The sequence below is a fragment of the Pelobates fuscus genome, chromosome 5, assembly GCF_036172605.1.
Source record: "Pelobates fuscus isolate aPelFus1 chromosome 5, aPelFus1.pri, whole genome shotgun sequence".
Taxonomy (NCBI): Eukaryota; Metazoa; Chordata; class Amphibia; order Anura; family Pelobatidae; genus Pelobates; species Pelobates fuscus.
Window position 1 is genome coordinate 172,197,106 of NC_086321.1, and position 15,840 is coordinate 172,212,945.

General features: G+C 40.0%; 1 protein-coding gene across 2 annotated transcripts in view; it reads right to left on the reverse strand.

The window, feature by feature from the left end:
- The window catches only part of SLC8B1 (solute carrier family 8 member B1), a 42,531-nt gene that overhangs the window by 1,475 nt on the left and 25,216 nt on the right, over positions 1-15,840 (reverse strand). Inside the window, exons 2-14 of one of the 2 annotated variants that reach the window (XM_063454695.1) lie at positions 14,972-15,306; positions 12,709-12,861; positions 11,689-11,741; positions 11,517-11,575; positions 11,235-11,339; positions 10,341-10,508; positions 10,127-10,234; positions 6,702-6,758; positions 6,279-6,409; positions 1,909-2,050; positions 1,692-1,813; positions 1,374-1,527; positions 961-1,041 (exon numbers count right to left, since the gene is read on the reverse strand). In XM_063454695.1, coding sequence (XP_063310765.1) covers positions 961-1,041; positions 1,374-1,527; positions 1,692-1,813; positions 1,909-2,050; positions 6,279-6,409; positions 6,702-6,758; positions 10,127-10,234; positions 10,341-10,508; positions 11,235-11,339; positions 11,517-11,575; positions 11,689-11,741; positions 12,709-12,861; positions 14,972-15,079 — 1,441 coding nt within the window. In that variant the 5' untranslated portion in view covers positions 15,080-15,306. Of the gene's footprint in view, positions 1-960; positions 1,042-1,373; positions 1,528-1,691; positions 1,814-1,908; positions 2,051-6,278; positions 6,410-6,701; positions 6,759-10,126; positions 10,235-10,340; positions 10,509-11,234; positions 11,340-11,516; positions 11,576-11,688; positions 11,742-12,708; positions 12,862-14,965; positions 15,307-15,840 lie in introns of both variants that reach the window. The other variant, XM_063454694.1, reaches the window with a different exon arrangement.

Below are 15,840 nucleotides of genomic sequence, written 5' to 3' on the forward strand. Positions count from 1 at the left end.
AAACAGAATTGGGAAATTCCTTAATCATGGAGTGTTTGTGTGCATTGAGAACTAGGTTAGGAACCTCTGCTGTATACGTTATAAGGAGCAAGGACCCTGCACTCTCACCTTGTAAAAAGGTACAATTTTCTCAATAAAAGTATAAAATGTCTAGAGCTATAACTCCCTAGACATTTACAAATATTTTTATTATGTACTCGCACCTTGCAAATCATCCTTTGCTTACATTTTTAAAGGGGAACGGCAACTTCCCAGGTTTTTGTAAATATTATATTTATTCCTTTGTTGAACAAATATTTGCTTAAGAGGTGTGAAATATAAAGTTAAACTTTTCATCTTTCAATTGGGCTCTTCCATCCTAGTTAACCGTCAATAAAAGTTATAAGCTCTGTTGTATCTTGCAGCGAACATAGAAAAAGCGAAGTTATAAAAAAAAAAAAGAAAATAAAAAAATATAATATATATCTACACACATACACAAAATCGATTTTGTCTTTTCATTTGCAATGTTTACGTTGGCCTGGCCCTACCTGGACTGTGATGTAATTTTCTAAATCTTTAAAACAAAAATAAAATTATAGAAAACAGAATTTCTTGAAAAACATGGTTAACACAGGTAATGTATTTCAGGGTTTTATTTAATATAGTCATTCCAGAGAAGTGACACTTCCCTCTAGAAAATTGGACACGTAAGACTAGTTTGTGTCTGTAAGTGTGCGTATTAAAAAGGCAGCTTTGACAGTTGTTTTTGGTCAATGAATTAAGGATCATCAATACTTACAACAGTTGACTAAATGTAAAGCTTTTAAGAGTCAAACTGCCTGTACTCATTTCCAAACAAATAGAATGAAAGACTTGAAATATCTCATAAATTGAATGATTACATGTGACATTGATAACGTCAGCTAGTTCTGATGATGCTATGCAAGCATAGAACCAAACAATATGACAAAAGGATACTGAAGATGATGCCACCAAAGCAGGCTGAGAATGCCATACGAGGGTACCCCTGCCGAGCCAGTGTGATGTCAGAAACAAAATCTATGAAGAAAGAAAAAAACAGTACCAGGGATGAGCACATTCACACATTGCAATCCTAGGTGTAACTATGGTACGAACCTTCAGTAGGATTTCACAACCAAGAGTCACTGGTAAGCAGTTAAGTTTTAGGACTATTTCTAAATACTATACAATTTAGAAATAAGATTGCATAATCCTGGATTATTTTGGTTAATTTATTAAAGCAAATGTCAACAATAAATGGCTTCATGGACTGGAAGTTAGGCAGTATGACAATAACGGACTCAGATATCTGACAAACTTTGCCATGGTTCCATTTCAAACAGACTATGAAAATACCATACTATACTCACCCCCTATACTATTTCCCCAGGCAAGCAGGGTTAATCCGAGTACAGTGTTACTGAGACGGAAGATCACACCAAATGTGTGTAACAGGTTCACAACTTCTGTTGCTGCAGCATTGATCCAAAGCGCACTGACCACAAAGCCCAAGTAAGAAAAAACCTGCAGAAAGTAGAAGGCTATAACACATTTTTGCAGCATTGGGTATCATGCAAACAGTCATATTTAAATAACTCATGGGTGTGTTATGGACGATACCTTGGGTACCTCTGCATAAAGTAAATATGTATTCGGAGACAAACCAAAAAGTTAACTTGTTATCTTACACAGTGATATTTTGGAGGCTCTCCGTTCTTGGTTGTGAAGAAAACAATAGCGGCCAACAAAAATCCTACTATCAGAAAAATAGCCCAAATTGGCATCACATTCTGAATACAGTAGAGTGCATCTGAAAAAGCAGAGGGAAAATAAAATAAAAATAATTTAGTTTGACAGTTATTGAAAAAGTCATCAGTGTGAGAATGCTACAGGATTGGCACTCACATGTTCCAGACTTGATGGTGAATATACAGAGCAGAGGGCTAAGGATGAGATGTAGGCAGTTCAGGGGTCTCTGCCAGTTGTGATCTTCTTTATCTGGGTCCACCACAGGAACAGTGAGGAGAAGTAAAAACTCTATGGGGACCTAAAGGCCAAAATGGATCACATGATCTTTATTATACATTATAGTGCAAGCACACTTTACACAGCTTTAGATAAAATTGATTTACAAAATGACACTTAAAGTAAAAAAAAATATATAAAAAAAAAATAAGTTCTCCGAAGCGTATAACTAAATTGGAAAATCCCCAACAGAGTTTTTGTTATCCTTCACGGACATTTTGGTCTAAACCAATGAATTCCTTTGTCAAATCTCCATAATTCAAAGTATAATAAATGATGAAAGAATTCCTGGGAAATAAAAATTGAACTCCAAATTTAAGCCAAAGTAGAAAAATTCTCCAAGTCAAATCTGTTAGTTTTGCCAAATTGCATTTGAAGTTTACTAGGATTTCCTTACAATCCCCACTTTAATGAAAAACCCTTTGTGTTTTGTTTTTATTGTATGTTGGCATTAAAGGGTCACTGCCACATCCCAGAATTTGTATTCTGTTTACTTATCTCTATATTTAAAAAAATGTGTATGAAAGGTGTTAAAAATTCAAGTTAAAAGTTAAGTGTAGGGGGGGTGAGGCCTGACTGCCAAGATGGCTGGACGTGCTCCATGAGGGCTCCCATGCCAACGAGCACAAATACGATTATCCCGAACAATCCAACCATGCCAGCAGCACAAAGTGCCCAAAAAACGATACAGGACCAAACAGGGAACAGAACGACATCTGTCCCACATCGACACATCAAACGAGCACCCTTACCGGCCATGCGGCCTACACCGGAGTGGAGCCTGAGGCGTGGGGAGGCTCCCCCGGCACGGGACCTGCTCATAAGTCTCACTCAGAGGTTGCCCCGCTGCCTCCCCCCCTCTGGACCGGCGGGGGATATCCCGGTCCTCGCTGGGGACGACTAACCCCACAATGCGGCTCAACCAAGCGACCAAACCCGCAAATGCACGGGACTACAGGGGCGCACGCAAGATGGCGGCACAAAACACCCTCATCAAACCACCCAAGTGCACCCTAGAATTCTTTTACCGGCTTCGCACCAGCCTCTGGACATCGCTCCACACAAAGGGTCGGCACTTCAAGCTGGCGATGCAAAGTGTGGCGGCGTGGATCCGCCCAGCTACACGACGCCTACCGAGTAGAGGCCCATCCCGAGCCCCCAGACAGCGCCTTCCTCGGAGCTCAAAACGGCGGGAAACAACGACATGCCTCCCAGACTCCGGCCTTCGCCCTCACACATACCAGAGTGAGACCAAGCTCGCACAATTCACCTACCACTCAGCAACACTGGAATCCTCCGGCCAAAGAAGCACAACCTCACGCTCATACCCTCGAGTAGACGGCCGAGAGGCTTACCGGAAAGCAACACAGCTTCCAATTGGCGAAGGACTCGGGTGGGGAACCTCTCCAGGGCATAAGGGTGGCGGACTCTTGCCGCAGCACCAACTCCGCAAGTGCCCATGGCCCACCTGTCAAGCCTCAAGGGTCGGTATCGGCTGATTGGGATAACATGCACCGGAGATGGACTATGCTCCTGCAGGACCAAAAGCAGGGACAACACATGGTCCTATAGTACTCCCAAGATTTCTAAGTTAACGGTCCTATTCATGCTGACGTACTCACTGTTAGACAGCCTAGCACAGTTGATTTAACCAGTGCCTTATTGTTTTTGGTTCTGCCTAATGTGTCCCCTAGCGTACCTCTATGATGCCTCTTTTAACGTGACATATGCCTTAGTGCCACCATGATCTACTCGGTCTTAACAATCACTATGTCTACTTTCTACCAAGCCTAAATACCAATGTTTAATCATAAGATAAGAAGTAGCTCAGAATGGTTACCTGATCTGCCATCACTAGCCCATGCCAAATGGTGACACCTTTCATGCAAATATAATAATCTATCGTATAAGTTGTGTTTGAAGCCTTGACTAGCTAAACAATTTCTGCTAAATGTTGAACAACTATGTTTTTTCCTGTTTTTCATATTATAAAAAGTGCAAGTTTTTCCTGAGTGCCAAGATGCATAAACGCTGCCCATATAAACCAAGCACACTCAGGTCATAGCTGTATGCCTAAGCAAACTGACTGTTTATCCTAAAAACGCATTGCTCTGTCTTTTCAAGAACCATGTCATTAAGCATACTTGATGTGCTTGCCAATGCTGTTGGGGCACGGCGAGTTATTCTGTTATATGTCATACATTGCACAATAAAATAAAGAATTAAAAAAAAAAGTTAAGTGTAGAAATTATGAAACCTGAAATTCCAACAGTCAGTTTGAGTATTTTATCTTCACAAAATACTCATTTTGTTTTAGGGGTCTTTAATGATTATGCTCCCACTTGCCTTATACATATTTGTAAAAAAAAAAAAAAAAAAAAAAAAAAAAGACCCAAACATTTTTTAATGCCGAATCTCAAAATGCAGGTGCAGGCATGTTGTTCTTCTCTGTCCATGATGTCTGCAGTTTGTCGATCTAGGAAATATTTTTGACTGATGGATTGTGGGTAAATTAGCCTAGCAACTGAAATGGAAGGCTGCTTTCTGTCCATTGCCAAAGATCACAATCCCTATAATAAAAAATAGCCCCTATCTGGTCTTAAACAACTAAAAAAAAAAAAAAAACTAAACTAAGGTGAATGTCATCTTATGAAATGAAAAACACAAAAAGGAAACAGAGGCATAAAAACAAACAAAAAAAAAACGTGTTAAATCTAAAACAAAACCTGCAGTGCTACTCTAAGATCATGATTAGCATCATTAGGTAATTAGTAATTACTAATAACGAGTAAACCTATTTAGCTGGATGTATCCCCATCTCTGTAGCAATCCTGAAAGCAATTGTGAAGTTTAAAACCTTACCCTCATCCGTGTCTTATAATCTCATTAAAATATTGGGTTCTAGGTTTCTTTGAATTGGGGGCTTTTTAACCCCTTAAGGACCAAACTTCTGGAATAAAAGGGAATCATGACATGTCACACATGTCATGTGTCCTTAAGGGGTTAAAGGAGTTCACGAACAACTGAAAATGACAAAGAGCTGCAAATTATGCAGACATTAGTCCACGTAAACTCCACGTAAGCTCTTGGTAACGTTAGAACAATGCAAAGCCTGGTTTAGAGGGGATACGTAAGAAACCTGCTTAAAACAGGTTTTGCTTGTAGTTCCCCTTAGAATGCATACTTGTTTTTACAATAAATCTGTTCATTTTGCCGACTCGTGAAATCTTGCACAACAACTGCATTTTCCCCCCCTTGATATTTCATATGAGTCATATTGCTCATGTGGTTGCGTTTGATTTATTTTGCAGTTATTTCCTTCTGTATTTTGTTAAGAAAATGAAAGAATGTACGTATTTCATGTCTCCGCTTCTGGTAATTCAGAGGCAATGGGCTAAAGAGCTCAGTGTGTTTACATCAGAAGTGTGTGTTAACCCCTTAATGACACAGCTTCAGACGCTGGACATACCCTTAAGGACACGTAATTTTTGCATTTTTTTCGGTTTGTGTTCAACTGCAATTTGCATCTCTCTCATTTAATTGTACCGTTTTTTTAGACAACAAAAAGGGCTTTACGTTGATGTTACATTAATTTATACATTCTCATTTATTACAAAAAAAGATGCAAAATAATTGGGGGAAAAAAACGCTTCTTTCCCCCAAGTTTTGGCGAAAAAAACATGTGCATAATATGTCCAGATTAGAAAAAGGAATTCAAAATCAATTTATGTATGGGTGTTTATTTACAGAGTGCATAATATGTGTAGGATTTCAGTTCATTTTGAAAGTTACAGGTCACAAACTACAAGGTCTAAAATAAAATTTCAATGTGAAACAATTTTAGAAGTTGGTATGTTTGTCTTGGAAGTTTAATACCCATTGCAGAAAACAAAATTGCCACACAAAAGTATATATTTATAAAGTAGACATCACAGGCTATTTACCGAAGGTTAGTTTGACAATTTTTACATAGCCATTTCACTGCCAATCTCTGCTAAATATTGGAGTAAAATTGTGTTTTTTCTCTATTTTGGCATATACACATAAAACAAGGTTTTTGTAATGTGTATTTTGTAAACCTCGTGTGTGCTATTCCTGTACAGAACCTCATATTGTGTTCAGCTACATCGGCTGAGTACAACAATACCCCATTGTATACCTTTGCCCCTATTCTGTGAAGCTACAATGCCATATAGGAGACCATGCTATTTCAGTAGTTTTTAAATCATGGCCCATAATTCTCTACACACCTTTAATAATTTGAAGAGCCTCCACGGCCAACGTTTCAACCTCCACTTTCTAGAATCCATAGGATTTAGTGCTTCCACAAGAATCTGCCATGTGTTGTACTGGATGGGCCTTAGAGGCTGATACTCATCACCTTGTAAGGTAAGAAAAATAAATGTGTAAACTGAAACATACATTATGCAAATAAATTACTACAATACCGTGTCATTTTATTTCACAAACTTTATTTTAATCAGTGGAATCCAATATAGGAAAAAAAATAAATCGTACAGTCACATGGATTACCGTAATTTGTTTTTGAACATGTACAATAAACAAAACATTGTTGAAAACTATAAAAGTGGGTCACAGGCCCACAATTAATTTAGTAAAGAGAAGGCAATACGCAAATTATTAAATTTTATAGGTAAAAATCAGTTTCATACCAAACTCTGAGCCATGAGGTGTAGACAAATGGTCTTCTTCAGACTCAGTCAGGAGGTCTAACAATAGAAGAAGGAAAATGTTTATTTATATAGGTTACACACATAAAATTAAGAGTTTAATTAAACTGTATTACTGTACTAAACACATTGTTAAGAAGTTGATTAGCAATTTGTAAAACACAGGCCAAAAATAACCAGTCTGGATAAACCCTAAATAGTCCCAAACGTTTCTGTGTTTGTAGAAATGTTACGGTTTGTCAGCAAAACCCAACTAGCTGTTGTGTGTCCAGGGCTGCCATCAGAAATTTTGTGGCCCCTGACAAAGCACAAGGTTCCCCCCGCCCACGCCCTACCTAGTCCGCTGACAATGATGCAGGACTGAATGTGGTGTGTATAGTGGAAGTGAATTAGGATGTGTGTAATGGATGTAGTGTTTGTGTGTATTAGACAGATACTGTTTGTGTAGTGAATGCAGAGTGTGTGTTTGTGTAGCGGATGCAGTGTGTATAGTGAACGCAGAGTGTGTTTGAGTAGTGGATGTAGTGTGTATACAGTGATGTGTGTGTTTGTGCAGTGGATGTAGTGTTTGTATGTACTATATGAAATGTGTTTAGTGGATGCAGTGGGTATTAGACACACAGTGTCTGTGTATAGTGAATGCAGAGTGTTTCAATTTGTGGTGGATGTAGTGTGTGTTCTGTGAATAAAGGAGGTTTGTGTAGTGGATGCTGTGTGTACAGTTAATGCAGAGTGTGTCAGTATAGTGAATCCTGAGTGTGTGCTAGTGTGTAATGAATGCAGAGTGTGTGTTAGTGTGTAGTGATTGCAGAGTGTGTCAGTGTAATGAATGTAGTGTGTGTAAATGTGTAGTGAAAGCAGAGAGTGTTTGAGTAGTGGATGTAGTGTGTGTGTACAGTGATGTAGTGTGTGTTTGTGTAGTGGATGTAGTGTTTGTTTGGACTAGATGAAATGTGTTTAGTGGATGCAGTGTCTGTAGTGGATGTAGTGTGTGTAATAGACGCAGTGTCTGTGTATAGTGAATCCAGAGTGTGTGCATAGTGTGTGTTAGTGTGTAATAAATGCAGAGAGTGTGTTAGTGTGTAGCGCATGCAGAGTGTGTGTCAGTATAGTGGATACAGTGAGTGTTAGTGTGTAGTGAATGCAGTGTGAGTATTGTATTAGTGTGTCAGTGTATGTGTGTGTTGTGTATGTGTGTGTTGTGTATGTGTGTGTTGCGTCAGTGTATGTGTGTTGCGTCAGTGTATGTAGTGTGTGTGTGTTGCGTCAGTGTATGTGTGTGTGTTGCGTCAGTGTATGTAGTGTGTGTGTGTGTTGCGTCAGTGTATGTAGTGTGTGTGTGTGTTGCGTCAGTGTATGTAGTGTGTGTGTGTGTTGTGTCAGTGTATGTAGTGAGTGTGTGTTGTGTCAGTGTATGTAGTGAGTGTGTGTTGTGTCAGTGTATGTAGTGAGTGTGTGTTGTGTCAGTGTATGTAGTGTGTGTGTGTGTGTTGTGTCAGTGTATGTAGTGTGTGTGTGTGTTGTGTCAGTGTATGTAGTGTGTGTGTGTGTTGTGTCAGTGTATGTAGTGTGTGTGTGTGTTGTGTCAGTGTATGTAGTGTGTGTGTGTGTTGTGTCAGTGTATGTAGTGTGTGTGTGTTGTGTCAGTGTGTGTGTGTGTGTTGTGTCAGTGTATGTAGTGTGTGTTGTGTCAGTGTATGTAGTGTGTGTGTGTGTGTGTGTGTTGTGTCAGTGTATGTAGTGTGTGTTGTGTCAGTGTATGTAGTGTGTGTGTGTGTGTGTTGTGTCAGTGTATGTAGTGTGTGTGTGTGTGTGTGTTGTGTCAGTGTATGTAGTGTGTGTGTGTGTGTGTGTGTTGTGTCAGTGTATGTAGAGTGTGTGTGTGTTGTGTCAGTGTATGTAGAGTGTGTGTGTGTTGTGTCAGTGTATGTAGAGTGTGTGTTGTGTCAGTGTATGTAGAGTGTGTGTTGTGTCAGTGTATGTAGAGTGTGTGTTGTGTCAGTGTATGTAGAGTGTGTGTTGTGTCAGTGTATGTAGAGTGTGTGTTGTGTCAGTGTATGTAGAGTGTGTGTTGTGTCAGTGTATGTAGAGTGTGTGTTGTGTCAGTGTATGTAGAGTGTGTGTTGTGTCAGTGTATGTAGAGTGTGTGTTGTGTCAGTGTATGTAGAGTGTGTTTTTTTTTGTTGTATTTAATAAAATGTTTCTCCCCCCTCCCTGCTTACCCGTGTCCAGGGAGGGGGGAGATTCCATCCCTGGTGGTCCGGTGGGGGGGCCCCCAGCTCCCTGTTACCGCAGAGGGGGCCCAGGCAGCACACAGCTTCTCCTCTTCTCTCCTCTCTTCCAATAATTCTCGCGAGACCCGCGGAGCGTTGCAATGGCAACCAAGTCTCGCGAGAGTTATAAGAAGAGAGCAGAGAAGAGGAGAAGCAGTGTGCTGCCTGGGCCCCCTCTGCGGTAACAGGGAGCCGGGGGCCCGCGGCTGCACACATAGATCGCGATATTCGCTATCTATGTGTGCAGAGAGGGAAAGTGGGGCCAGGACTGCCAGAGCAGTCCGGGCCCGCCAGGGCCGCCCGGCCCGTGACAACCGTCATGGTTGGGTTGTCACCCCCTGATGGCGGCCCTGTATGTGTCATATGCAGATAATTCTTATTTCTGTATGCCGTTTTACCCAAAACACAATATTCTATTAGAAGGAATTTATATCCATCAACCCTTTGACTGGTTTGCAATTGGTTTGCATACCCAGGCAAAGTGCATACCTTTAAAGCACAGGCTTACAGAGCAGTATCCCACTATACTATGCATGGACTATTTAAAGCAGTTTTCAGTTTCTACTTTATAGTACCCTATGAAGATTCAACCTAACAAAGCTGCTAATTATGCAACTGAATTCTGTATTTTTTAGGGAATAGCACTGTGGTATTGGTGTATTTGGAGAACAACAAGTGTTGCATGAGAAATATAAACAAACACACACAATTTACTATATAATATATTAAAACACTTTTTTCCCATGCTGCAGTCAACATATGTCCAAAACAATTAATAAGTGAGGGAATCAACATGCATAAAAAATAAATAAAAAAAAAATGAGTATTATTTACACTGGAACAAGAAGACCTGTTGAACATCAGTTGCAAGTTAAATGTAATGGCATTCCCTCTTTTTTTATGCCCAATTATGCACATGTTGTATTGGATCACTTTTTGATTGACAGGTGGCTTTATAGTTAGAGTGCTTTATAATATAGTATACAAAAAGTATATAATTAGTAGTTAATGGCGTATATAAAACTATTGATAGTTAAAATTACAAATTTTTTGAAAAGACCTAAACAAGCTACACAAAAGTGACTATTACCACAGAAAGCAATAAATAAAAAAATAAAAAAGGGAAATACCCACCTGCCTCCTCTGAATTTGGAGCAGAAAATGTACTCTGCCGCATCCTCCGATAGATCCAAGAGGAGAGGACAACCACTAGGACATAAGCCATGTACAACAACAAGTACACTGCAATAAGGGCAAGAGAACATATGGCATGTTAATCACAAAGAAAACAACTCTGGTGGGAATAGATTAGGAGAATTAAATCGAGAAATTAGTGCCATCCACTTACCCAGTACCTCAGCGAGGCTTATAGAACCTTGGTACAACACGTAGAAGGTGAGGAATATAGCAGACATGTAAAAAACAATATCTCGCAGGAACGGACGAGAAGCAGCTGTGAATGGCTTCACGAAAGCAATGCCTCCTGCCACCACCGTTGTGACAAACACACCAGCACCTGGCACAAGTAACATATAAATCAAACCTCATCCACATTTTCATTTTAGATTTTTTGCACACTGGAGCAGAACTTGAATGTGAGGTAAGAAGAAGGAGAAAATCCCAGACACTTTACATTTATTTGTAGGTGCCCCTAATACAAAGTGACCTCAAACAGCTTATGCATGTCATCAAGCCTATATTTTTATTTTATCTTCGTATCGAGTGTAAGCGAATGCACTCCATTAACCAGGTTCACTAAAATACAACAGATTAAAAAAAAAATAAATAAATAAACAAAACAATGTTTTTGGACAACAGAGTCAAAACACTAAGCAACGCGGAGCTGAAAACATTTTGGCCACTTACGGTGACCTTTCTCAAGGTGGCTAATAAAGGCTGTCGTGATTTAGAACGCCGAGTGCATAGACCTCGACTTTTGCACAATATAGATTTTTAATTTAGAGATATTTTGTGTATGAATCTCCCCCAAGTCAGGAATGATTTGCAGATTAAATTGAACATGATGTTCTTTTAGATGGGCTGGTAAGAAACACAGTGCGATTAATTGGTTTTATGAAGTTACTGTTGCAAATGTATGACTATTAAAATGTTAATACATAGTTACAAGTGTACCAGTTACCAATGTTCCATGTATCCCCCATGCTCAGTTCCAGGATTTTAAAGTTTTCTGCAACCTGTGTTGATCTATAGAATATAGACTAGAGTTTCCTGGAATACATACCAAAGAGTGCTCCAATAGCCAATCCTGCTGTCCTGGAGTCAGAAAATGCAGCCACAGCACTGAAAACATCGGGAGCACCATTTCCAAATGCAAGGAAAGTTACACCATGCAGGCCAAATGTCAAGGAAAATGCATTACTGCCAAAAGTGCACCCCCTCTCTAAATATGCCTCTTCCTTCCACTAACACAATGCAATACGGTGATCTCCAGCATTCTCTAGCTACCATAATCCCATTTATTCTATTTTTCTAGGAAAAGAAAACAGGAGATTGAAAAAGGATACTGCTACATTATGGGAAAGCCTGAGGCTGGACGCGATGGCAGATAGGTTAGGACAAAAGCTGAAAAATAAAATTCACAAAATAAAAGCTAAATAGTAGGTCACTGTCCTCCCAAGATGTGAAGTGAGGTTAAACCATGCAAATTCTACTCAAAATAATCAAATTTTACTCACAACTTTTCTGCAGTAACAGCAAGGATGATAAAGAGGTAGATGAGCCACATGGCCTATGGAGAAACACAGTAAGAGGTGAGACACAGCACACGTACAATTCCATCTCTGAAGGCAGCGGACAACATAAGATTAGCCATTCCTATCCAGGAAGGTTTCACAACTCACATGTTTGTTAGTTTACTGTATATCCATTATCAGACATCCCAAGTCTCCCGGTAGTTCCGAGAGACTCCTGCAATTTGCATGCGGCTCCTTGACACCCGCAAATCATTTATATCTCACACACACACACACACACTGACATACAATACACGTCAGATTCTGTGTATTGATTACCAGATATTATACATAATTTGTGCCCCCTTTCCTCATACTCACTAAGCAGGGTGGGGTGCCAGCCCTTTAAGAGCCGACCATAGTATCAGCTGTCAGGGAGGAAGTGATGACAGCCTGTTACTTCCTCCCTGCTTCACAGAGCACTGCCCAGGAGGACTGGAGGTAGGAGGAAGCATGGAGTCAGCAGAAGCACATAGCAGCATGGAGGCAGAAAAGAGGCTGGAATGAGCTGCTACTTTATGCCCACTCCCATCAGACTCAGCCAGGACCAGAGCAAGCCAATGTCCAGGACACAAAGGTAAGCTAACAGGAGTGTATCTGAGTGTTTGTGTCAGTGTGTGAGAGTGTGTGTGTGTGTCTCTGTATGTCAATGTGTCCATCTGGGTGTATGTGCCAGTGCGTGTATCTGCGTGTCAAGGTGTTCACACGTTTGCAGGCTGTGTGTATCCACCTCCTTGAAATGCATTTTTGCAAGTTGGGATGTCTGCATTATAGAACCCAAAGGGTTCTTCTACCCTTTTTCTCTCGATGGTCTGCTCCTGCCCACAATAATTGACCCACCAAGCATGTATGCAGGCAGCCGACACGAAACCTATCAATACAGTCAGAACTAGTCCACCCAGCAAGTAATAATCATAGCCTTCCAAACAACTCTCTGCAACTTGTTTTTCTATAGGCACTTACATATAAAAAGATAGCCAGAGGGAACAGCTGAGGGGAAAATGTGCAAAATGCCCCTTCCAGGTAACTAAAGTATCCATCAGTATCATTGCAATCTGAGGTTGTTCTGACAAAGGAGCAACGTAGTGACACATTCAGCTTCCCTACCTCCTGACACTGCACCAAAAAAAAGGGAAATAAAGAAAAGAAGATTAAGAAGGACATAAAGCATATATACCATCACATCACAAAATCATATTTAAAAAAAAAAAAAAAATATGTTGTGATATTTCCTGTGTTGGAATGTTCTGATGGATTTAATTAAATTATTTAGCAAAATCAATCTATCCCCCTTTGAGTCTTGTGTTATTATTGTGTCTTTGGAATGAATTAAAGTTTGATATATTAAGACTCCAAATATACACATACATGGTAATTTACTAAAGTGATAAATTAAAGGGCCACATAGAAGAACTGAAAGCACAGCTGACATAGAATTCATATTTTCCCCAATTTCAGCAGTTTTGCCCTTAAGTTTGAAATTCACTTTAGTAAAAGCAACTAAGCAGCTGAAATGGAATGAACCTGTCAGGGCAATCAGACCTCCCTGGTGGCCCATTTAAGTGTGCTTTAAAAATAGCTTGACAAAAAGGCCACTGTATGCAGCAATAACGCAACATGCAGTAAATAAGGTGCCTGTATAAAAAGGCAGAGTAAATCATACTGAAGCACAGGTAAAATGACACTTGGCTCTGTAGACTGAGCACAGCAATCCTTCTCTAGATATGCTTAAAGTGAAGCGGTCATGCTAGGTTCAATTAAGTGTATAACTCCCAATGCAACAAATATATCATTTACCCTTAAGATAAAGGAGAAGTATCATTGCTTTGGGAGAGATTATACAGTTACTTGCCTGCTGTCCCTCTTTTTGGAGGGGTCATGGACAGTTACACTAATGGTTAGTGTGGGTTACCCTACAGTCCTCCTTGCTCCTCTGCACAAAAAAATGAGTTGGTGGACACTTCCCCAAGCAAGGAAATCCTCCCTGTGGATCTGGACATGTTGGCATCAGAACGAAGTGTTATCAGTCACTTAAGTCCTATATTTACAAAGAATGTGTGAGAAATGCTTGCTGGTGGAATATCTGTAACAGAGAACAGGAAAACCACTTGTGGGATTATTCTCCTGCTCTCCCTTGCCATTTATCCCGCACTATAAACCTGTATGTTCCTGGCATAGACAGGTCTATGCTCAGAGATGGACAGGTGGGGAAAGATGACCACATTTTAAAAGGGGTTTAAATTAAGAATTCTATATACCTACTATCTTGCGATCACAATGTAAAATTAATGCTCTTCATGTCCGCTAAATCAAGAAACAATTGCTAGGTGGCTGGTACCCGTCCAGATTGGCAATGGAGCAGTTTGATGCTTAGTTACTAACATAGCAGAAAATGCAAGAATCCTTCTAGCCATGTGCACCCTCGCTGCTGAGGTCAGAACAACACTCCCACTCAGGATGCTGCTGGACATATTTCCAGAAAGGTCTGTGTGCATGGGACAGACTGTTTGCATCTGCCAGTGTAAATCTGTGGGTGTGCATCTGTGTCTGTGAGCATCAGAGAAAATAGATCAGCAGTCCCCATATGAGAGGACAGTGGCCAACAGTTAAACAGAGCTTTAGGTTTGAGTTTGGTTTAAGAACCAGCCTACTTCACCTCTAGTTGAATACCTTGGAGCAGGGTTTCCAAAAAGGTAGATCCCCAGATGTTTTAAAACTATAGGCATGACAAGCATCATGGGAGTTGTAGTTCTAAAACATCCAGGGATCTACCTTTTGGGCACCACTGCCTTAGAGGGGAAGGAAGATGGCCATCACTGTCTAACTTAATTTGGTTCGGACAGGCTGGGCACAAGACTTCAGAAGAGGTAATGTCAATAGGGAAGTAATGGGGGGGGGGGGGGAAGAATCACAACAACAAACCAACCCCACTATATTTTATAAACTGGAAAAAAAAATGGCAAACCTGATTGTACAGGTTGGGCAGGTAAGAAAAGGTATTAAACCTGTGAAAAGGAAGAATAAATATAGGATTCACATATTTTGAAAAATATTCCAAACAAACACTTTCTTGTAGTAAAAGCAGTGCAATGAGCACAGCATCCTACTTATGTTTAACCTACTGTAACAGATAGTGTAATAAATCCTACAGTCATTTCCCCAATGTACAGGAAATCGGAACAGAATAATACCCGATAAACAGATCAAGGTTCATACTCACATCAACATCCTCTAGTTCATCTCCCCAAGACCCATTTCGTGGCAAGAAAACATACGAATGTATGTCTCTTTGACTGCCAGACATCGTAGTATTGAGCCATTGTGTAAAGTCCATTGCAGAATGTAACGTCTCTTGCACCACCAGTGTAAAACCAATTAGTCACAGCTGAAGTTGCTACCTAAACATAGCTTCCATTCTATCCAATGGCACTTCAATGTTTCTCTCTGATCTTATTCCTCTCTAAACCTTTCCAGACATGAACCTTCTGTTCTTAAAATAAATGTCTCTCCATGGTGTAGGGTCTTCGTTTATCTTCTTTTATACTTGCAGTGTTACCCGTCCTACAAGACAAGGAAGTGAAAGTTACAGCAGCAGGAAACAAACATACATTAAACAAATAGCATCACACACCCCAAACATGACAAAGGTAAAAAAAAAAGTAATACTTTTTTAATGCTGTATTATTTTAACCACTTGTAAAACGTTATAATGCAACAAAAACGGTCAGGATTGCTGCTGAAAGCCACAGTTGTAGGTCATACAGAGTCTTTTTATTTATTTATTTTACTTACCATATTTTGGCAAACAAACTGCAAAAGCCAGGCTTTCAGAGGGCTACTTTCAGCTATTCTAAGTTAATTAAACAATAGATGAGCTAGCCTGGCCGTGGACTTTATTTAATGTGTGAGCAAGGTTGGATTAGGAGTATTAGCTTTAGAATGAATAGAATCGGATCAAAATATTCAGCAGACAAGGAAAAGGGTAGATTGCAATTGTTACAGAACTACATCTGCCATGATGCTTTGACAGACTAAAGATTGGAAAAGCATCATGGGAGTTATGGTTCGACAACAGCTGAGGGTCTACCTTTTGGC